This window comes from Cnephaeus nilssonii (assembly GCF_951640355.1).
Source record: "Cnephaeus nilssonii genome assembly, chromosome: 11".
In the NCBI taxonomy this organism is placed as follows: Eukaryota; Metazoa; Chordata; class Mammalia; order Chiroptera; family Vespertilionidae; genus Cnephaeus; species Cnephaeus nilssonii.
In genome coordinates this window covers 81,959,652-81,982,269 of record NC_137082.1, presented here as the reverse complement: position 1 = coordinate 81,982,269, position 22,618 = coordinate 81,959,652, and the positions used below count along the sequence as shown (strand labels likewise).

The 22,618-nt window shown below is 47.6% G+C and overlaps 1 protein-coding gene across 3 annotated transcripts in view; it reads left to right on the top strand.

The window, feature by feature from the left end:
* The window catches only part of LOXHD1 (lipoxygenase homology PLAT domains 1), a gene marked incomplete at both ends in the record, with an annotated part of 109,399 nt that overhangs the window by 24,812 nt on the left and 61,969 nt on the right, over positions 1-22,618 (top strand). For all 3 annotated transcript variants that reach the window (XM_079785083.1, XM_079785082.1, XM_079785081.1), the window contains 10 exons: positions 2,339-2,487; positions 11,388-11,511; positions 13,776-14,026; positions 15,101-15,236; positions 15,783-15,943; positions 16,939-17,025; positions 17,457-17,592; positions 19,610-19,764; positions 20,063-20,223; positions 22,181-22,257. In XM_079785083.1, coding sequence (XP_079641209.1) covers positions 2,339-2,487; positions 11,388-11,511; positions 13,776-14,026; positions 15,101-15,236; positions 15,783-15,943; positions 16,939-17,025; positions 17,457-17,592; positions 19,610-19,764; positions 20,063-20,223; positions 22,181-22,257 — 1,437 coding nt within the window. The remainder of the gene's footprint in view (positions 1-2,338; positions 2,488-11,387; positions 11,512-13,775; positions 14,027-15,100; positions 15,237-15,782; positions 15,944-16,938; positions 17,026-17,456; positions 17,593-19,609; positions 19,765-20,062; positions 20,224-22,180; positions 22,258-22,618) is intronic.

Genomic DNA, 22,618 nt, shown 5'->3' with positions numbered 1-22,618 from the left:
AGAAATGTATAATTTCTAAACCAATAGAGGAAGTAAAAAGAATAAAAACTCAGTCCATCCAATAGAATGCAGGAAAAGAGAAAAGAGAAATAAAGAAAAGATGTAGTTAAAAGCAAAAAGTAAGATAAATATATAAATAATCACAATAAGTAGAAATAAATGAAACTCACCAGTAAAAGGATATATGTTCTCAAATTAAATGAAAATAAATAGAACTCAGCTTAAATGATACAGAAGGGCTGAGAATAAATAAGATGGGATAAAGTATTCCAGGAACATATCAGCAACAGGAAAGAAGCTGGTATAGCTATATTAGTATCCATCAAATTAATATTGAAGGGAAAATGCCTTGTTAAATATAGAAGTATATTAGGCAATAATAAAAAAACAAAAATAAACCTGAAAGATATGATAATTCTGGACTTATATAAACTTAGCAACTTATTCCAAAAATATGTGAAGTAAAAATTAACAAAATTCTTGGAGAAACTTGACAAATAATCATAGTGGAAGATATTAACACAACATCAATAATACGTTAAATGGATAAAAATTTAATATGGCTGCACAAGATTTTAACTACACAGTTAATAAGCTTAATTTTATGGAAGTATGTAGATTCCTGCATCCAAATGTGGAGAACACACATTTTTTCAAGCAGATAATGATAATATACTAAACCACAAAGCAAGCCTTAACAAACTCAAATAATTCAATATCATTGAGACAACAGTCTTTGATTATAAGAAATAAAATTAGGAGAAACTCCAACCTTTCACTCCATTTAGAAACAAACTTTAATTTTCATAAAAAATAATCATCATTTACAAAATTTAGGAGAATTTACAAGTCATTCGAACCAATGAGAGAGAAATTTAATAAAGGTGCTGGATACCAGATTAATATACAAAAATTAATAAAAACAATAATCAAACATTTAATTTAAAAAAACATGTGACTTCTAATAGTAATTATAAGGTACTTAAGAATAACTCTAACAAAAGAGTTTTATGGAAATATAAAAAATTTTATTTGAGGATATACAAGAATACCTAAACAAATGAAGAAATATATTATGCTCATGGATGAGAAAAAAAACAAACACTTAAATTTATTAAGAAGTCAAATGTTCTCATATTATTTTATAAATGCAGAGCAATTTTAATCACACTTCCAAAGGGCCATATCCTACAGCTTAAGCTGCTAATAAAATTCATGTTTATAAAGAACTATGTATTGCCAAGACAATTTTGAATGTTGAAAAGTATATTTACAATATGGGGATATTTACCCTGCCAGATATTAAAACATTGCAGATCTCTAAAAACTGGAACAGCATCATATGGATGGAGGATAAACAAATAAGCCAATGGAACAGAATAAAGAGTCTAGAAACACACATAGAGGCAGCATTATAAATCAGTGGGAAAAGGACATAACAGTCAATTACTGGTGTGTGAACAATTGTCTCACCATATGAGAAAAGATAAAATTAGATTTTTTTACCTTTTACCATATACAAAAATAACTTCCAGATGGAAGTTATACAAAAATAACTTAAAGACTTACATGTGAAACAACAACTCTATGAAAATTTTAGAAGAAACTTTAAGAGAGTGTCTTTTTTAGAATGGAGTTTTTTCAAATATTCACTAAAAGCAAAATAATAAAGGAAAGTATTGATAAATTCCATTAAAACAAAAGAAGTTTGCATGATAAAAGACACCAGAGACAAAGGAAAGACAATAAAGTATATGAATAAAAAAATTACAGGAGAGCAAGATCTAAATTATATATATATAAATAAATCTCTTATATATATATATATATATAAACGTCACACACATATACTGGTATATGTTCACGTTTCCCTTGTTGACTTTAAAAAAATTAACTTTATTTTATTTTTTAAAATATATTTTTATTGATTTCAGGGAGGAAGGAAGAGGGAGAGAGAGAGAAACATCAGTGATGAGAGAGAATCATTGATTGGCTGCCTCCTGCAAGGCCCCTACTGAGGATCAAGCCTATAACCTGGGCATGTGCCCTGACTGGGAATAGAGTCAAACCAAGCCATGACCTCCTGGTTCAGAGATGGACCTTAACCACAGAGCCACACCCACCAGGCTTAACTTTATTTTTATAGCAGTTTTAGGTTCATAGAAAATTGAGTGGAAGTACAGAAAATGCCCACATACCGCCTGTCACCCCCTACAAAACCTCCTCCCCTAGTTGACCTTGGAGACCATCCTTCAGTGGGTAGACCATTAGGATTTGGAGTCGGTTCTCTCTCGTCCTCTGGTCTTCACTGTAATTTTCTTGCATGTTGTGCACGCAGGGGAGCGGAGGCTGGAGAGTGAAAAGAACAACTTTGAAAAGGGAGCTGAAGACAAGTTCACACTGGATGCCCCCGATCTGGGGCAGCTGATGAAGATCTCTGTTGGCCACAACAACAAGGGGGGGTCTGCAGGTTGGTTCCTGTCCAAGGTGGGTTCAGCGCCTGTCTGTGGTCCTTGCGCCCTGGGAGGGGGGTTCTGGCTCTTCAGAGAGTTACATTTCAGCCCTCACTTTCCTCTCATGGTCTATCTGCCTCTACTCTTCTGCCTGAGCCTGCTGGCCAACCATGCTGCCCTCCTCATACCTCCAAGACTTTGTCCATGTTATCACCTTCCTAGAGAGCCCAGTTCACCCTTCGGGGCTCTGCCAGGAAGCTTCCCCTAACTCTGGCCCACCAGAATCTCTCCCGCCCATGAATGTTTATAACCCCGCCTACTCAGAGTGTTCATTTGACCCTAATCTTGTGACTTATTTTGGGCTCATTTTTCTTTATACCTCAAATTTCTGACTCTCAGGTCCTTCGTAATTTCACTTACCCAGGACAAAGTTAAGGTACAAATCAAGAAGATGACAACAAGGCTTCTGAGAAGCTAAAACATCTCTGGTCCAAAGTTTGTAAGGAAAGCTCATGCCCTAGCTCTATATTGCTCTGCCTTCATTTTGATAGAAAGACCCCCTCGGACTCTCATCCCAGCCTAATGCTTACTTACAACCCTTTCTAACAAAATTGCTATATGCATTTAAACAAATAGCAAAAAATTAGAGGCAGAAAGAGGCACTATAATAGGTAGGACTGTTGAGAATTGTAATGGGAGTCATAGAAGACAGAAACAGCCAAAAGAATATTAGAAATTGATGGAAGTTTGAAGTTATTTAGAAAATGGGCTACTAGCCCTTTGCATATAGTTGCTTTAGTCACGAAGCTATCAATATATTTCAGCTCATCACAGATGATAGGAAAAGGTTAATATATAATACTAGAGGCCCGGTGCACGAAATTTGTGCACTGGGGAGGGTGTCCCTCAGCCCAGCTTGCACCCTCTCTAATATGGGACCCCTCGGGGGATGTCCAACTGCAGGTTTAGGCCCGATCCCTGTGGAATCGGGCCTAAACCTGCAGTTGGACATCCCTCTCACACGGATCGCCCCAGGCACCCCCAGGGAGCGGCCACGCCCCCATGCCACGCCCCCCGGGGTGCCGATCGCCCAGGCACCCCCGGGGAGCGGCAGCAGGGGCGCGGCCACGCCCCCCGGGGTGCCGATCACCCCAGGCACCCCCAGGGAGCGGGCACGGGCACGGCCACGCCCCCCCCGGGGTGCCGATCGCCCCAGGCACCCCCGGGAGCAGCGGCACGGGCGCGGCCATGCCCCCCCCGGGGTGCCGATCGCCCCAGGCACCCCCGGGGAGCGGCCACGCCCCCATGCCACGGCCCCCCCGGGGTGCCGATCGCCCCAGGCACCCCCGGGGAGCGGCCACGCCCCCATGCCACGCCCCCCCGGTGTGCCCATCGCCCCAGGCACCCCCGGGGAGCGGCCACGCCCCCATGCCACGCCCCCCGGGGTGCCGATCACCCCAGGCACCCCCGGGGAGCAGCTACACGGGCGTGACCACGCCCCCCTGGGTGCCTATCACCCCAGGCACCCCCCGGGAGCGGGCACGGGCGCGGCCACGCCCCCCCCGGGGTGCCAATCGCCCCAGGCACCCCCGGGGAGCAGCAGCAGGGGCGCGGCCACGCCCCCCCGGGGTGCCGATCACCCCAAGCACCCCCGGGGAGCAGCTGCACGGGCGTGGCCACGCCCCCCCGGGTGCCTATCACCCCAGGCACCCCCGGGGAGCAGCAGCACGGGCGCGGCCACGCCCCCCCGGGGTGCCTATCACCCCAGGCACCCCCGGGGAGCAGCTGCACGGGCGTGGTCACGCCCCCAGGGGTGCCTATCACCCCAGGCACCCCCAGGGAGCGGTCACGGGCGCGGCCACGCCCCCCGGGGTGCCGATCACCCCAGGCACCCCAGGGGAGCAGCGGCTCGGGCGCGGCCACTGGGCACCGCCATCTTGATTTTATCAACGGTCGACAGGCCACCCGGAGTCCCGCCCTCAGCCTCCGCTGGCCCAATCATGGGCATAGCGGAGGTGCGGTCAATTTGCATGTTTCTCTATTATAAGGTAAGATAGTTTTGAAAAAGGTCTTATTTCTTGAAACAGAAAACCCTCAGTTTATAACAATTTGACTATAGAAAATGAAGCTGTCTGATAGTGAGATTTTGTTGTTACTTCATTTGTCTTCTTTTGTCAGTTAGGAAGGTATTTGGCTGCTAGTATCAGAAAATCGAAGTGCAGCGTTAAACAATTAGGGGCTTCTTTTTCTCATCTCACATGAAACCAGATGTGGCCAGCGCAGGGCCAGGGCAGCTGCTTTCTTTCTGAGACACCTGCTGTGTCTTGCTGCATCACCATTCTCAGCTCTGTGGCTCTCATCCTCCAATGTGGTGCCTCATGATCACATGATGGCTGCTGCAGAACCTCTAGCTGTCTTATCTGTGTTCCAGGCAGGAAGGGGAGACCAAAGGGGGAAAAGACTTTTTTTTTTTCTCTTTCTGGCAAGCCTTTCCTTCTTGTGAGAGAAGTAACACTCGCCTTGGAACTCCTACCTGCATTTTATTGGCCAGAAATACGATATGGCTGCCATGGAAACTGGGACATCAAGCGCCTAGCTTTCCAGTCTTCACAGTAGAAATAGGCTACGAAGAAGGTTATTGGCATGGGTGTTGAGTGAACATCCTAGACTGTCTGCTACACTTCTCTCCATAACTAGCCTGGAAATTCCTTGAGGGCGCCTCCTGAGCCCTTCACACGGGGCTGGGTGCTAAATTAGTGAAGCGAAGAATGGCCAAGTTTCCTTTGGAAAAGAGAGGGCTTGTCTGGCCCTTAGAGCAGCCATCCTGGTGCTGTACAGGGTGCCAGGAGGCCAAATGCTGGTTGGATGAGAGAAGAAATGGGGCAGGAGTCTAGACCCCAAAGAGCCAACGCACAGCCGGAGGTGTGTCTTCAGGGAGGTTTTTGTTCCGCTGGGCAGAGGCGGGAGAGGAGGCAGGTGTGTTTTGTGACCTCAGTCAGGATGGGGCTCAGGGCAGTACCTGGAAGCCCAGTCCCTTCAGCCTACGGAGGCTTAGTGACAGGAGCAGCAAAGTGCACCTGAAGTCCAGCTGTGACCTTGACACCGTTGTTGCAGCAGCACTTCATGGTTGGGTTCCTTCATGGTCGCATGGGCCACGCACCAGTGAGCTCACGAAGCTTCACGGAGGAGGCAGGTTCACACCGCAGAGCAGGGCCGCTCATTATCTTCATGCTCAAGGCAAGGGCAGCTTGGCAAAGTGTGAGGACAGTTTTGTCCTCTGAAACGTCGTAAATTTTGTTCCACTGCCTTCTGAAATCTGACATTGAGGCCAAGCAGACTTTTGTTTCTTTTTGGACAACCTGTTGTGTGGGGTTCCCCCCCACACACAGCCAGGAGGCTTGCAGAATTATTTCTTCATATTTGTCATTCTAAAGTCTTGCCAGAAAACATCTAGGAGCAGGGCCTATTTTGGTTCATTATCTTCCCCCCACAAAGAGTTCTGCTCTTCTCATTCTTTGGAATGATGTTTTCTTCCTCTCTCCCTTTTTCCTTTCTTTCCCCCTTATTATTGTTTGCTGTTCAGACACTGTTTTATTTTTAATTTATCTTTATTGTTGAAAGTATTACAGGTGTCCTTCCTTATTCCCCCCATTAACCCCCTTTACTCTGCCCTCTCTGCCCCGCTAGGCCTTCACTGTGCTATTATCTGTGTCCATGGGTTATGCATATTTGCATATAAATTCTTAAACCCAAAGGCCAAGCAGGCTACTGTCAGTGTGAGATTAGTTATTCGATTTGGGGCTGTATTATCTACACGGGTGAGTTCAGGGCCTGGTAGGCAGGGCCCCACCTCTCCCCCCAAAGCCAAGGGGGGTTGTTCCTCTCAAAGGTTCACTGGCTTTTCTGGAAATATCCTAACAGCCTGTATTCCTTTATCTTAAGCAAACCAAAATGTTCCCTGGGGATAAGGCATACAAACAATTCAAGCATTTTGTAGGTCAGCATGCCTGGATTTACTAGACATTTTCCTGAGGAATAAAGTGTAATGAGAAAGGAGGAAAGAGGGTTGGAGGTCCCAGGCAAGGTGGGTGCAAGCTGAAAACCTGGGGCTGGGGGAGACTTGGGGCCACTTTCCCATGTGCCAGGGATAGCGGCCCTATGCTCCTGCCTCCCCCACCTGGTCTCTAGGCTGCCCCTCCCTTTGTTCACTCTAATTGATCTGCTTGTCCTCAGCTCCCCAGAGACACCAATTAAAGGGGCTGTTAGATTGACTGCATCACCAGGTTTGACACGCGCACCGACAGCACTCCCATTCCAGAGGTTGCTGGCTGGACTTCACACGACAACCATTCCGGTGGCCTTTGTATTTAAGGCTTTGGTGGGATAAATCCAAAAGCCAGTATCATTATTCCCTTCATAGTTCATCTCCCTCCTTTTCTGTCTAGTCAATCGCGCATGTGTGTTGCTCAGCCTGAGGTGATGGGCTGATGGGCCTTGGTGTAACCGACACATCCCTTCCCCTGCTCTTGCCCCTTCCCAGGCTGACATCCTCCCTTCCCCAGGCTTTGCGCGTGGCTTTGACCCCCACATCTGGTTTGCCCCACAACTGTGATCGACTCAACAACCACTTCAAAAGATCAGCAGTCACAAGATGGAACATTATTGGGCTAGTGGGCCTGTCCTTGGTCCATCTGCTTCAGTAAAGAGATTTGCTCAGGACCCCACAGCTGTTCAGTGGCAGGACTGGTACTATCCCCTATTCTCTGGACTCCCAGTCTGTTCCGCCCATTGCGCCATGTGTTAGAAACTCCAGAATTGAGCAGATGGCCTGCTGCATGCTGTGGGGAATGTCAGTTCGACCAGCACCACTGCCTCTGATAGGAAGAGAGACAGAAGCTCGGGGAGTGGATTGCATGGCCTTGAGAAGCCCAATGTGCCTTCATGTCACCAATTAATACTCGACATTCAACAAACATTTCCTGAGTGACTGTTACATCCTAGGCCCCACGCTACCAACTGTGGCTGTTATAATAAACATGGTCTTGCTTCTAAGAGAGATAGGACAAGTCCTTAAATCATTGCTTACTCGCTGTAAGGCAGGTTACTTACTGTACCTTATGTTCCAAAATTTGATGCAAAGTCTAGCTTTCAGTGAACAAACATTCTGTCCCAGGGGTCCCATGAGTTCTGATCAGACTGTTTCCCAGTTTGAAGATCAGAATACAGAATCTCCCGGCTTTAAGGCAAAGCAGGATGAGATAAGCGTCTTGGGTACAAACAGGTGTTGTGGGGTGCGCCGTGTCTGACCGGGGATCTGAGAGATGTCAGGGAGGGCCTGCTGGAGCTGGGCCATGAAGATCAGTTGTAGGGACAGGGATGTTGAATAGAGCTGCGCTGGGCACAGGGCTCAGAGAACTGAGAAGTGGTGTTAGGGAGGTGGGTGAGGGCAGGTCTTTATTGAGTGAGGTGGCCTGCGGTGGTAATGAGGGAGTGTGTGTGGGGGCGTGGTTTAGAGGAGAGGAAGACAGTGTAGAGAGGAAGGAGCAAGAGTGTTAGGGATGTCACCAAAATCAGTCACTTATAGTTACTTGTATTTGTGGTATGTTGCATACATGTGGCAGTGTTTCAGTGTGATGGACCAACTGCAGAACATGTGGGGAAGAGCAGCCTGGTGACAGGGAGGAGGAGAAGATCCCACCTTTCTTTGCTGGCCTCAGTTTCCCCCATAGAACATTCCTTCGCTCTTCCAGGAACCCAGGTCTGTTCTGCTAACTCTTGGATGCTGAGCTTTATTTCAAAGTGGGTTTATCAGCTCCAGACCTTCCTCCCTTTTTCTCCTGTGTAAAAACTCATCTGTCCTTTGCCTCCTGGTCTTAGAGCTCTAAAAGGTAACCACATTGGTTCTTGGAATGTGGTGATGGTTGCTTACTGGAGATGGTATCTGTGCTTTTAAAGAAGGAGTGAAAACTCCTTGAAAACAGAGACTGGTTTTTGTTCCTTTACTGCCCCCATGCTGGTGCATGGAGGGGGCACTGTGGGTCACTCAGGTTACCCACATCTCAGGTGCTTGGGCATGGGGCGGGGAGGCAGGAGACCCTTGAACCACCCAGTTGCTATGCACAGAATGGGCGTCTGCCCCAATCAGCTTATTTATGTAAAATCGGTGAAAGTTATTCCAATATTGAGGAGAGAGAGCTGCTATGAATCATAGTTGAAATTCCACGTCAATTGAAAATGTATTGACTCCAAGACCAACTCCATGTATTGGAGACGTGTTTACCCGTCAGGGAGGACACGAAGGCCCCGAGGCCCCGGATCTGTTTGACGTATCTGTGAACCGTCTGGAAGGAAGTGACAAAGAAGTGATCCTCACTTAGCAGCTTCATCTTTTGTTTCTCTTGTTCGGGGGTCGTTTATCTGTCTTGGCTTTTTCAACCTGGTGGTCTTGCCTTGTGACTCTGCTATACGCATGACTCCTGGTCTTTGTCGCCTCATGGAAGGCCAGCATCATCCGTGGGCTGGTCTGTAGTCTGCACGTGGAGAATGTTCCTCCGCAGGGGAAATAGCTCTTGTTTGTTTATTCGATCATTGCTTCTGCTCCTGTCTGTCTGTCTGGCACACACACAGACACTCTCTCTTTCCAGGTGTGCACTTCTATTGTTCATGGTGAAGGGTGCTTCTGTCTCTCCCGCCTTATTTTGCAATGATCTCTGCCATAACAGCAGAATCCATGGAGCAGTGGTCTGGAGGGAATACCACCATTTCATTCTGTTAGCAAATGCATGTCCTGAATTCTTAAAAGGAACTCCATGGAAATCCAGAGGTTCCTGAGCAACTTGTGAGAAAGCTGCTTATGCCTCTCTTGGAGGGGGGCTTTGGTAATGGCCCTTTAAGCAGTGGGGGGTCAGGGCTTAGCCAGGACCCATATCAGCAGAGGCCAGAATGCCCTTGGGAGAACCCTCTGTGCCTTGTACAGTCTCTGTACCTGAGTGCCTGTGTCAGTTCCCTCCTCGTCTCCCTTCTCTGCTCCTTCCCACCTTACCCATCACCATTTGCTGCTAGATATGTTCCAAAATTTTCCATCCCCCAGGTGCCAATTTCCTCCAGCCTCGTCTTGCAGACTTTGGGATCAAGAGACATCATAAATAATTGTCCCCATATTTCAGTATGCATCTGGAACATTTCTAAACTGCTCATGGACTTCTATACTTGCTGCACCAGTATTGAAGCTGCTATGTTATCTTTTAGCCGTTCTTTTTCTTTTCTTCTTCTTCTTTTTTTTTTTTTTTTTTGGTACCTTGGTTGTTATTTGAATATACATTCAAATGTCACTTTCCTTTGGGTTCAGCTATGCAAGCTAGTTTTGTCCCATAGGGGTATTCAGTGGTGCACATTTTATTTCTCAGATTAGCTAAACTTCTCAAGTCAGGAATTTCCATCAGAAACCAGACCAGTCGAGGCCCTTGATTGATGACATCTCTGTGAACTGTGAGGGTGTTGCCCTTCCCTTCAAACCTTGGCTGGCACTGGTCTGTGAACATTTGAAGGCAGAGACGGTGCATCTGTATGTCTAGGTTTATTAGTAGACTTGACAACTTATCTGATAAATTAAATCCTGTCTTTCTTTACCTTGCTTTCCCAACTCTGTGAGAGTCGGTATGGGGGTTAGGAAGCAGGCTGAAACCTGGATCAGACCCTTGTCAGTGACTCCCCCATCTACCCCAACCCTGGGAGATGAAAGCCACGAAAGTGTACAAATTGATGAGTTGGGAGAGGCTGGACTCTCGTGGCAGAACCCCTCTGGGCAGTGCCACAGCCACTCAGCTTTAAAAGTACAGACCTTCAATCAAATCAGCAGGCTCTGGGGATGACTCACACCAACCAAACCCACAAGGGACTAATTATAAACTGAGGCCTGAAAGCTGGCTTGTCTGGGGAGAGAAGTCTGGTGGGATGGCTGGTTCCAGTCACTGACTCAGGCCCCGGTTCCTGTCTGGTGGGCGGAGTCCTCAGGAGGCCAGCGCTTAGACTCAAAGGTTCTTTGATGGACACCGGATTAAAGCAAGGTGAGATGCCTTCAGGCAGCCCCATGTGTGCCCTGTTTCTGCCCTGCGGACACTTGGATCTTAGGAAGTGAGTTTTCATTGAAAATCAGAGCCCCCCTCTCTCGGGCAGTCTTGGGAATACCCGGGCAGACATTGTTACTTTCCAGGCCTGTCTGTCACCAGATCTTCTGCCTGCACAGTGCTATGACTGGAGGACACATTCCAGTTATTGACTATTCCACTTAGGTTAGAGGGAGTTTTCAGCAGGGTCTTCTCAGGACATTTGGGAAGGGCCCCTCAGCTCCTTGGTAATCTCTAGAAGTCACCTTATCTCACCTCACCAACCCAGCTCACAGGTGAGTCCCCCACAGGAAGCCTCATCAGTGGCCAATTCCACCAGCCTCACTGTCCATGGCTGGCATTTTCTAACCTGATCACCAGATCTTGGGCTTTTGGGTGCCTGATTTGAGGCTTGCAGTTCCTTCTGCATAGACTTTGCTTCTCACCAAGGTTAGAACCCCAACCTTCCTCAGGTAAGGAAGGTGATGACCTTGCTGTCTGCAATTCCAGGCTTCCAGCTCTCACACCCATCTCACAGGGCACATACTGCCAAGTGTCTTGCATTCAATTTCAAAAAATGATCTGCAGCAGAGGAGGGAACAGTGGCTCAGTAATTCAAGTAGGGTCACTTGCCAGGCATCCCTATGTGACTCTCAACATTTTGCAAAGTTTTCCAGGCCACAGCTGTGTCCTTGTGATGAGTTTTCTGTGGGCCACTAGGAAGATGGAAGTGTATTCTTAGAGGACACTCAAGGGATGGGGGATTTGGATTGGATCACCAGGTGCATCCTCAATGGCACTTAACATTCCTTCCCTCTCTTCTTCTTAGATCATCATTGAAGATATTGCGAACAAAAGAAAATATGACTTTCCTCTTAATCGCTGGCTGGCCTTGGATGAAGACGATGGCAAAATCCAAAGGGATATCTTAGTGGGTGGAGCTGAGACCACAGGTAGAAACAAAGAAAGAGGAGGCTCCATTGGCCAATAGTTTGCTTTCTGCCTGAGGCTCAGTGTTCTCATCTGTGGGCCTGGAGGACTGCAATCAAGTGGGAGCCAACTGGGTCTTCCAAGAACATTTCTCCTGCTCTTGAAAGCGTTCTGTTTCTCTGAGCTGCAGTCTGGGGCTCTGCTGATGTCAGAGGCAATGGAGAGATGCCCCTGAGCAGACACTGACTGCCCAGGGCAAAATAAGTCATCCATGGGATGAAGCCAGAACTCCTGATACATGTGGGCATGTATAAGGACATTGTTTTAACTCCTCCTAATATTGAGTGCTTACTATATGCCAACCCTCTGCTAGGCACCTGACCCATTTCATCTCCTTTAATCCTCACAATGACCCTGTGATATAGGAACTGCTGTTGTTCCCATTTCACAGATGAAGAAATGGAGTCACATAGAAGTTAAAAGACCTGGTCAAAGTCTCAAGCTGGTAACTGACAAATCCAGGATTAAGTCTACCTCCTAAATCTCTACACTGTGTGAATTCCATGGAAAACATGAAACTCCAACCATGAAAGTCTATGGAAGTTCCAGAAAATCTATGTTAATGAATGCACGCGTGAGAATGCGCTCTGTTGCAGAACCTCCCATGGTTCCCACTGCGTAGAGGATAAGTCCAGGTTCTGTGGTGTGGTATTCGAATTGCTCCACAAACTGGCTCCAGTTCACCATATTAGCAGGATCTTTCAACAGCTTCTCCCACCACTTCCACACACCCTCCATCTCCTCCACCTCCTTTGCATACCTTTCACTCTTTCCTGTACCTGCACCCTCTCCCCATTCTCCCCACCTCCCCCACAGCTTCTCTCTGCCCTCCCTTATTCTTGCTCTCTCTTTACCTTCGGAGCATGCCTTCTTCTCAGCCTGAATGCCATTTCTCTACTTTGTGCTTCCCAAGTTCCTGCTTCCAGTCACTTCCTCTGAACCCTCCCCGCCTCCTCTACACAGGACAATTCCTCCCGTCTTTGTTCAGGGCACCATGAGCTTCTCTGCTCCAGCGCTGTGGCACCTTGACCTGGCCTGACCTTTGTTGCACAAGTCATTTGTAACTCGAGTTCACAAATTGTTTACCTAAAAACATACATTCGCACAGATTTAACATAACCTCTGTAACCAGGATGCCATTATTTGCCTCCAGTGGTAGAGGAAAGGGAGAAATGGCAGTCAGAGGCTGGGAACTACTGGCAACCCAAGCCGAGGGAGTATGTCTCGTGTGAGAACAGCATCCGGGTGTGTATTTTGGATAATAAAGCTGGAAACCCACTATTTTAGGGCAGTGGCCACTCTTCTTTATCCTCATATTCTCCCAATAGCTGGCATATATTAAGCACTCAATAAATGTCTGTTGAGCAAAAGAAGGTGTAAATGTATGAATGAATAATGCATCTATGTAGTTGCACGTGCTAGCTCCCAAATAAGTTTGGGATTTTTATTTCTCTGGGGCCAAAGGGTGAAGCTGAGGGTAAGGTGGGGCCAGGGTAGGTGAGGGAATTAACAAGGACTAATATGCCATTGCCTTAGACTCTAGGACAGAATGAATGAAGGAGACCAGACCTGTCCAGTTGTCCATCTTCGGTGTTTTCTCTTACTCTGCCCCATCTTAGAGTTAAATCTTCCCTTGCTGGCTCTCTCCCAGAACTCCAAGTCCTCAGACTGCCTCCCGACTGACCAGAACCCCACAATGTTCTCTTCCTGCCTCAGTCTCCCCTCATCCCATCATGTCAACAAGTGCCCTCTATAAAAAGTTATATTTTTAAGTGATGAACAAGAGAGCAAACTAAATGAGTAAGATAGCCCTGAACATAAATCTCTATTAATGGAGTTGACTATTACAATTAAATTAGACATAGCAGAACTCATCCGGCAGCTATTAAGAATCTGCACATGATAATTAGCATTAATAAGAAGTACTATTCTTAGCTAGCCCAAGTTCCTCCTTCTCTGTTAGTTTCCTGTGATTAGGGCTGGCAGCTTCCTGTCATAATACCGGCCGTTTATTCCTAGACGCAGCTACACTGACACACAAACTCTGAAAGAGAGGAAGTGAGGTTGAGAGCGGCACTGGGTGTCATCTGGGGAATGGACCAGGGGATTAAGGATGTATGGAAGAGGGAGACCTGGGGAGATGGTGGCCAGGGAGGGGGAAGGTGGGCATGATATTGTAACCAGCAGGCACTGAACCCTCTTCTTTCCCCTCTTTTTTCCACACCAGCAATCTCATACATCGTCACCATCTTCACTGGGGATTTACGGGGGGCTGGGACCAAATCCAAAATCTATTTGGTCATGTACGGGGCCAAAGGGAATAAGAACAGTGGAAAAATCTTCCTGGAGGGTGGTGTGTTTGACCGTGCCCGCACAGACATCTTCCACATCGAGCTGGCCGTCCTCCTCAGCCCCCTTAGCCGGGTCTCCATTGGGCACGGCAATGTTGGCGTCAACAGAGGCTGGTACTGTGAGAAGGTAAGGGATGCTCCTTCTCTTCTTTAACTTTTAAATATGAACTAACTCTAACATGCTTCCTGCTTCCTACTTTCTTTGGGCCAGTAACAGAGCAACGGGGGCAATGCCTTTCACTGGGCATTTTGGATGGAAACTTGCCCATTCACCTTGTCTTGAGGATGGTCAGGAATGGGACTGTTTTGTACATGCATCCAAGGGACAGACACAGAGTAGGGGATCCAAATGTGCTCAGTCGGTGGTTGTAGACTATCCTGATTCCTGGTGTGGCATTTTGCTTCAGTTTATAGATCTCTCAATCAACATGAATTTTTAAATATGTTTGTATTGTGGATACTCATGCTTTAAAGAATATATATAACAAAGCGAGATAAAACCAAAGTCAACTTTGTCTACCACCCAACTTAAGAAATAGAATAGTCTCAATGCTCTTGAAACTCCTGTGTCCTTCCCCAGTCATATAATTCTCTCTCTCTCTCCCAAAAAAGCATATAGGATTATGAGTTTGTCTCAGTGTATGTTGATAGAAGATTTTTGGAGTGTTCCAGGAACTTTCCTTTGAACATCTATAGTGTGAGTGTCCTGGGCTACATAGACTTCCATGTTCTAAAACATGAGTTTGGAATGCGGGTTCAGATGGAGAGGGTGTAGGAGAAAAGGTTGAATGAAGCTCAAGTCCAGAAGGCAGTTAGTTTTTGTATTAAATTCCAGATATTAATTACCTTTCATGTGATTGATCTTTTTTTTTATTTTACAAGACAAATACAGGGAATTAATTTAGTATCCAAGTTACTTTGGTTCAGAGTGAGATTTTACAAAGTGCTTAAGGAAATACAGTATGTAAAGAGGTTATTGAGTATAGAGGAAAAGGTTTAACATATGGGCTGGTAAGTTGGAGGATGGATGATACCTATTTGGGAAGACTTCTTGGAAGAGGTCTTTCTTGATCTAAAATGAGACAAGCAATGGGAAGAAAGTACATTCCTTGAAGGTCCTAATGCAGATGACCCTAAACGTGGGGCTGAGGAGGCTGCTGAGCGTTGCAAGCCAGTCCAAACGTGTGGTCTGCTCCCCCAGGTGGTGATTCTGTGCCCCTTCACCGGCATCCAGCAGACCTTCCCTTGCAGCAACTGGCTGGATGAGAAGAAGATGGATGGGCTGATCGAGAGGCAGCTCTATGAGATGGTGTCTCTCAGGAAGAAGAGGCTGAAAAGTAGGTGGAAGGGCCCAGAGCCTGGCATCCCCCCAGGCAGGGGCAGGAAAGGCCAGGGCATCAGACCACTGGGCAAGAGCTTCAAGGGGGTCCACTCTACTTCTCAATTCTCCTCTGGAAAGGAAGATAAGGGTCCCCCAGAAAGCTTAGGTCTTCAGGGTCTAGGCCACACACCTGCCACCAAGGCTGGTACTCTGGTGTCCCCAAGTTGACTAAGCTGCCATGTGGGCTAGATGAATGGCTCAACACTGTGCATTCTGAATGCACTGGACATAGGTGGGTGGAGTAGACCCTTCTCCCTATGTAAAGCACACTGCTGTGCTTCCTCCATTAAAGGAACATTAGGCACCGTCTTTCAAATATCAAGGAATCCCCGGCTGCCTAAAATTGGCACGTGTTACAATGGGCTTTGTGAGAGTGGGACACATCTATGCATAACCTGTGCTTCAGTCCTGATCACCTTTGATTTGCTCCTCTTCCCCACCGGTACCATGGAAATCTCTTTGCTTATTAAAGTTTTTGGTGCAACTTGACCTGTCTCTGCAGAATTTGCTTGGTCCCTGTGGGTCTGGACGACTGACTTAAAGAAAGCTGGTACCAACACTCCCATCTACATCCAGATTTATGGGAAGAAGGGGCGGACGGATGCGCTTCTCCTGAACCCCAACAACAAGTGGTTAAGACCAGGCATAATTGAGAAGTTTAGGGTAGGAGAGAAGTGGGGCAGGGTGGGGGGGGGAGGAAGGAGGAAGGGGCGTAAGAGGCATTTGTCATGGGATTCTGGTTTTATGAGGCAGGGTTGGGTGAAGTGTGAAGACACAAAGGTTCAATGGAGACTTGAAGTCCCTATGAGTAGTGCCAAATTTGATCTATGGATAATGCATTAAATGGGGTGTGGTTTAGCTCTGGCCCTTCATCTGAATCAGACAGTCCAGAACCAAGCCTGGGGGAAGAGGCAAGTGTGGAATGGTTGTGAGCATCCGGGAACCCAGAGATCCTGAAGCCAGTTAGTGTCAAACCACCCGATCTGGACTGAATTAGAGAGTGAGGAACAAATTTAAGGGAGTGACAATTTTAGAACATTTTTCAAAGAAATTCACCTTTAAATTTCCCGTATAGATACATATATAACTAGAGCAAGGCTTGTTTTGCCAGCAGAAGTGCAGCTCTGACCTTTAGGTAAGAATACTTTGTAATTTGCTGCTCTCTTCTCAGAGCACCCTACCGGTGCCGCTATTATACCACTCAGTTCATTGCTCTTTCTGTGTTTGTCTTCCTGGCTAGACTGCAATCCCCTAGGGAAAGGGCATGGCTGCTGTATTGATCTTTTTGTCTGTTTCAATGCCCAGCAGAGCTCGGGGGCTGTGGGCTTGTACTAATTTGCAGGGCTGCCATCTGGATTTTGTTCCTGGAAGTTCACTGCTTGGAAGATTTTCTTTAGTCTGGATCCTACTGTGGGTCAGTTATTTTTGTTCAATTTCACCAGCTCAGACTGAACCCTAGCTGTACATGGCTCCCTCACCCTCTGGTTACAAGGGCATGAGAGGATACAGTATATGAGGGTGGATTGAAGCAAATCAATCCATCCTTGTTGATAAAGAAACAGCCCAAAGCAGGTTCTCTCTTGGCAGGGGGTCAGCTATGAGGATAAACACATTTCACTTGGTTGTGCCCACTGAAACCTTGTTATTTCTCACTGTAGTTTGAGCTCCCGGATCTCGGCAGGTTTTACAAGGTTCGGGCATGGCATGATGGAATGACTCCTGGCTCTGGATGGCATTTAGAAAAGGTGAGATGCACCATGTTGGGGATTGGGAGGTGGTTGGGAGAGGAGCCAGAATGGTCCCTTTCTGATGAACCTGTCACATCAATTTGCTTTGTATATGTTTGTAGTGAGGATGGGAAAGGGTTACAGTGAGACATGAATTTGGACATAACACACAGGGACTTCCTGATGTGGCGTGGACTTACAAAGTAGACTAAGAAAATGCTCAGGTGTGCAGTCTTACCTTGCATTCTGCCCCAGCACCTGGCTGCTAGGCAAATGTAAGTCTCAGAGGACCCAAAGGGTATGTATTAAACTGGCACTCTACCTTCCACAAGAGTCATCTCTAAGTAATGGCCTTGGCCTCCTTGAGATCAGATAGCAGCACAAGGACCACAGGGCATGGATAAATATCTTTGGCACACCCACTTGATCACCCCAGGATTTCATTCCAGATGACCTTGATGAACACTCTGACCAAGGACAAATATAACTTCAACTGCAATCGCTGGCTGGATGCCTTTGAGGATGACAATGAGACTGTGAGGGAGATGACTGCAGAGGGCCCAACAGTGCGGAGGATAATGGGCAGTAAGTGCTCACCAGCTGTCCATCTGGGAGAGGCAGTGGAGCCTCTGCTTGGTGTGCCAATGAGGGTCTGGCCAATGAGCTAGTAGTCTTGTCCACTGCGCATCATCAGGCTCCCTGTGAATGCCAGGGAGGATTTAGAGGTCCAGCCTCAAGACCATCTTTAAGGAGCCATCTTCAAGGCCTGGTGCCAGAGCTCTGTGGTGATGGGTGTGGGGGATGGAGGGGAGATTCATGGGCCTTTTAGTTGGTTGTGAGGGGATGAGAAGAATCTGCACTGAACAATATTTCTCTAAATAAACGAGGCATGTGAGTTTGACATGCTTGCTCTAGAGCATCCCTGAAATGAAAGGAAACATCCTCTTCAAATTATGTACAAGATGCTCCCCAAAATGGAAGGCTGGATCGGGTAGCCATGCTTGGCTGCTCCTGATGGGTCCTCTATTTCTATTTAAAGCTAATAGGGGAGGGACAAAGCTTTTAATCTGGAGTCCAGTATCCACATTCAAAGGGGTAAAGGGAGACCATTTTGCCTCTAGGTTACAGTAGCAGCATGTTGGCAAACACACAGAACATCTCCTGTCCTTTTCCTTGGCAGACATTACTGAGCGATCACAGCATTCTATGCTGCTGAGTCTGAAATGAGCTTCATAGCCCTCAAATAGCATCCAAGCAGATATTAGCAATTGATCAGAATTGGCACTTAATATAATTAACTTATTTGGTATACTCATGGTAGACCTTAATTTGTTAGTAGTAAAGTAGCATTGCAAAATTATAAAGTTAAGAATATATAGACAGCCCTAACTGGTTTGGCTCAGTGGATAGAGCATCGGCCTGTGGACTGAAGGGTCCCAGGTTCGATTCCGGTCAAGGGCATGTACCTTGGTTGCGGGCATATCCCCAGTAGCAGGTGTGCAGGAGGCAGCTGATCGATATTTCTCTCTCATCGATGTTTCTAACTCTCTATCCCTCTCCTTCTCCCTTCCTCTCTGTAAAAAATCAATAAAAAAATATATTTTTTAAAAAAGGAATATATAGACAATGATGTCACTCATAGTTCTAGTAGCCCTTATACATAAGTAGCACTATTTTGTGGTTCTTCTTCACTTTTAATTAAAATGTATGGCTATAGAATATTTGTGTTCAAGAGCCCTTAAAATAGCCTCATGCAGATAAGGAAACTGAGGAAATTCTTGCCCTGATTCTCCATTGCGTAGACAGAGTTGGACAGAGAACAAGGTCTCTTGCCTCCTGGGTCAGTGACTATACCCTGCCTGCTCACAGTCAGTAGTATTTTCTTTGAAATCAAGGCAATTATTTCTCCATTGCACTCTGTGGCATCACTCCATTATATAATCTTCGTTACAGATGTAACTCATTTTCCTGCTCATAATTTGTTTATGATTTTACTGTTCATCTCTCCTCTCCACTCTTCCACTTTCACCCATGGGAGCAGGAGTCATCTGTCTTGCTCACTGTTGAGTTCTTGTACTAATTATGGCACCTCACACCTACCAGGTTCAGGAAACAGATATTGTTTTAAGTGAAAAGTGAGCTTGTGGTGTGCAATGAGATCGTGAATGAGGCATGAAGGAGATGGACCTGGGTTGGATGGAATTAAATGCCAAAACGTTGGCATGAGACCTGTGGTCCCCAAACACTGCAATGTCAGCCCCAGGGAGCTTGTAAACAATGCAGTCTTAGGGGTCCCACCTCTGGAAACTAAGACCTAGGAGGCTTGGAGTGTGGCTCAAGAACCTGAATTTGTATAAGTTTCCCATTCTGATGATGGACTGAAAGTGGGAACCTCTGGTCTGTCTGGGACAAGGATTTGCAGGTTTGCAGGGGCTGGGGTGGTATGAGATGGGATTTGATAGCTGGGGGAGGAGCAAGGTCAGCGCAGAGGAGAGCTGGGTAGAGAGGAGGAGGCCATGCTTAGAGGTGGGGAGCAGCAGGGCCGGTGCGGGGAGTGGGGCAGGGGCTGTCAGCCAGTGGTGTCCCTTCTCTCTACCCATAGTGGCCCGGCACCGTGTGACCGTATGCACCGGGGACCTCCGAGATGCAGGGACAGATGCCAGCGTCTACCTCTGCCTTTATGGTGACGTGGGGGACACGGGGGAGCGGCTGCTGTACAACTGCAAGAATAATGACGAGATGTTTCAGAAAGGCAACGTGAGTTGCAACAATGAGCCACCACCCCTCCCCGCCCTCACCCTCACCACCCCCATTTCCACTCCCCGCTCTGATCTGCTCTGATCTGCTCTGCCAAGCACCGCTGACGGCTGGTACTGAGCCACCTAAGAGGCTTGCTCCGGGTGAAGGGAGTGGGGACCTACCATGCCTGACACCCACGGGCTCGAGGACCATCCAGCTGGGGCTCTGGCTTTGCTGTGTCTCCCCCTTGGTGTTGGGTCCCAGGGGAACACCGTCTCACTGGCCTCACTGTCCTCCCTGTCCTCCCCCTCTGAAGGCCGATGAGTTCACCATTGAGTCGGTCACCATGCGGAAGGTGAGGCGGGTGAGGATCAGACACACAGGCATAGGCGGGGGCAAAGGCTGGTTCCTGGACCGGGTGCTGGTGAGAGAGGAGGGACAGCCTGAGAGCGACAATGTGGAGTTCCCGTGTCTCAGGTACGGGGTCCTGCCTGCTTTTAGTTTCCCAGCTTTGGTCATGGGCCCCAGTTCTGGGAAGACACAGCCCTACAGCAGGACCAGGGAGCAGTGGCGTAGGGAAGTAGTTGGTGCAGAAAGAGATGGCCCTGCTGATGGTGCTAGGCCCATCCCCACCCCACAGGTGATAGATGGCACACCAGTGTCCCTGTGTGGTGCTAGCATATGTGCTTAAGTTCTAAGATGTCAGCATTTTTTTTCATGTTGAAATGTGACAATTTCAGAATTCAACTGAGAGTTAGAGAGTTACATGCTGAATCAAACTTTTGAATCAAAGTTGTTTATTTTTTATTTGGATAGCCTTCCAACACATCTCTTGCCTGGTAATATCTTTCAAGACACCTTACTTTGTTTTAATTTCCTTTCCCCAGCTTACCAATGACGTAAAGTTTCTTTCTTTTTTCCCTTAAGTATTTGGATTTTTTTCGTAGCCAGTTTGGGCTCCCACTGACTTCTAGAAGTTCCTGATAGAGACATTTTAAAAACGAAGAGCAATATTCATGGGTCTTATTTGTGCTGTCAAGTTGGCCCCTGACACTCACCAGCAGCAACGTCTGGGAGGTGTACGTAGTGAGCTTAATTTGAGGCTTAGGATTGCTGGTCTTTGCAAGCCCCGGGTCCAGGCGAGTCCTGCACCTGTGGACGAGGTGCTACGTGTCTGAGCTCACTTCATTGGGGCTGGCCCAGGCTTCTGGGGCTGCACTGGGACAGCCCAGCCGTGAATGCACTACTCTTTCCCTGTCCATGCACACACATGCACTCAGGTGCGTGCGCGCACACACACACAGACACACCCCAGGAGCCCAGGAAGAGCCGTTTCCCAACGATGGCAGGCCACTGAAACTTTTGTGTCCATCGCAAAGATCTCTAGAGTCTTCAAAATGTAGCCACTGTTACTATTACAAGAGATTACACAGGCACATGGAGACACACTTGGCCAAGACACAAATATCTTGGTTTCTTTGTTGCCCTGGAGAACAACAAGGATGTCTCTTCTGCGCATCGTCCCGTATCACAGACCATCTTGAGCACTGGGGCCGAGACAACCTGTGCTTGTAGATTGTCTGAGTTCTCAGGTGGGTCTCCGTGCTCAGAGGGAACAGTGCTTTTTGGATGAATTCGCCCAGTGTCTTTGCTGGACGACAACCAGCAGAGAGCTGGGTCCACAGCCCACGGTAGCTGGTTGATGAGTCACCGTTATCCAGCCCCAGCCCTCAGGTCCTCCTTGTTGGCAAATCTCGCCCACCCTTGAGGACTCAGATCAAAGCCCCTTCACCTTGACCCTTTGTCCTTTCCCTGAATTCCTGTTGCAGTTACTTTGATCTAACATCCCTCCCTGTCTTCAGTGCTTCCACCAGTCTACCCTGTCTTCTTAACCAGACTGTAGATCCTCAAAGGGCTGGGCTGTGTCTCAGTTATCTCCTCTGTCTTCTCCTCACCCCAGAGCCCTTAGCACAGTGCACACACAAGGTGAGCTCTCAGGAAAAAGGTGGTTGTTTTGATGATAGCGATGTCCCAGATGTTTATGGCGTTTAGGACAAACTTGTTTACCAAAATTGCCAAGGTCCCACATCCAGTGACCCTTCTACCTCTCCAGGCTCATCTGCCAGCACCTACCCTTTACTCGCTGCATTCCATCCACACTGGCCTTAGGTCAGCTTATCCCAGCCTATGTTGTTCCTTCTGGAATGTACCTCCTTTTCCTCTGGATAACTCCTGGTCATCCTTGCCATCTCAGCCAAATATCACCTCCTCTGGGCAGTCCTCCCTCGCCAGTCTGGGTTGGGATCCTTTGTTTTAGCTCTAGTGGAACCAGTTTCCTTTGCTGGCCTCCCTGGTGACTCTGCATAAATTGTGTGATGGTTGGTTGTCTGCCTGATCCCCTCAAAGGGCTAACAGCCCCTCATTTGCCCACCAGGTGGTTGGACAAAGATAAGGATGATGGACAGTTGGTCCGAGAGCTTCTGCCCAGTGATAGCAATGCAACACTGAAGAGTAAGTTGTCCTGATGACCAGATGCTGGCTGGGCCGTGGGTGCGACAGGTGCCCTCCCTTGGCTACACAGAAGCAAGCCCTGGAGAAAGCACGTGCTCCTCACTTCATCCCACGGAGCGGCACCGAGAGGGTGGAGCGGAAGGGGCTCCAAGGGAGGATCTGGAAATCTGTCTGTCTGTGTTGTGCACACAGGCTCTTTGTGGCCTTGGGGGTGGGGCCCTGAGTGCATTTGGACCTCTCTTGATTAGAGTAACAGAAGCAATAGCACTAAAGCTAAAAAGGGTTCTTTCTCCTTTTCCTAGACGCTTTGTCCTCCCTTGTGCACAGATGATGCAAACCTTTCTGGATGAAAATAGAGTAA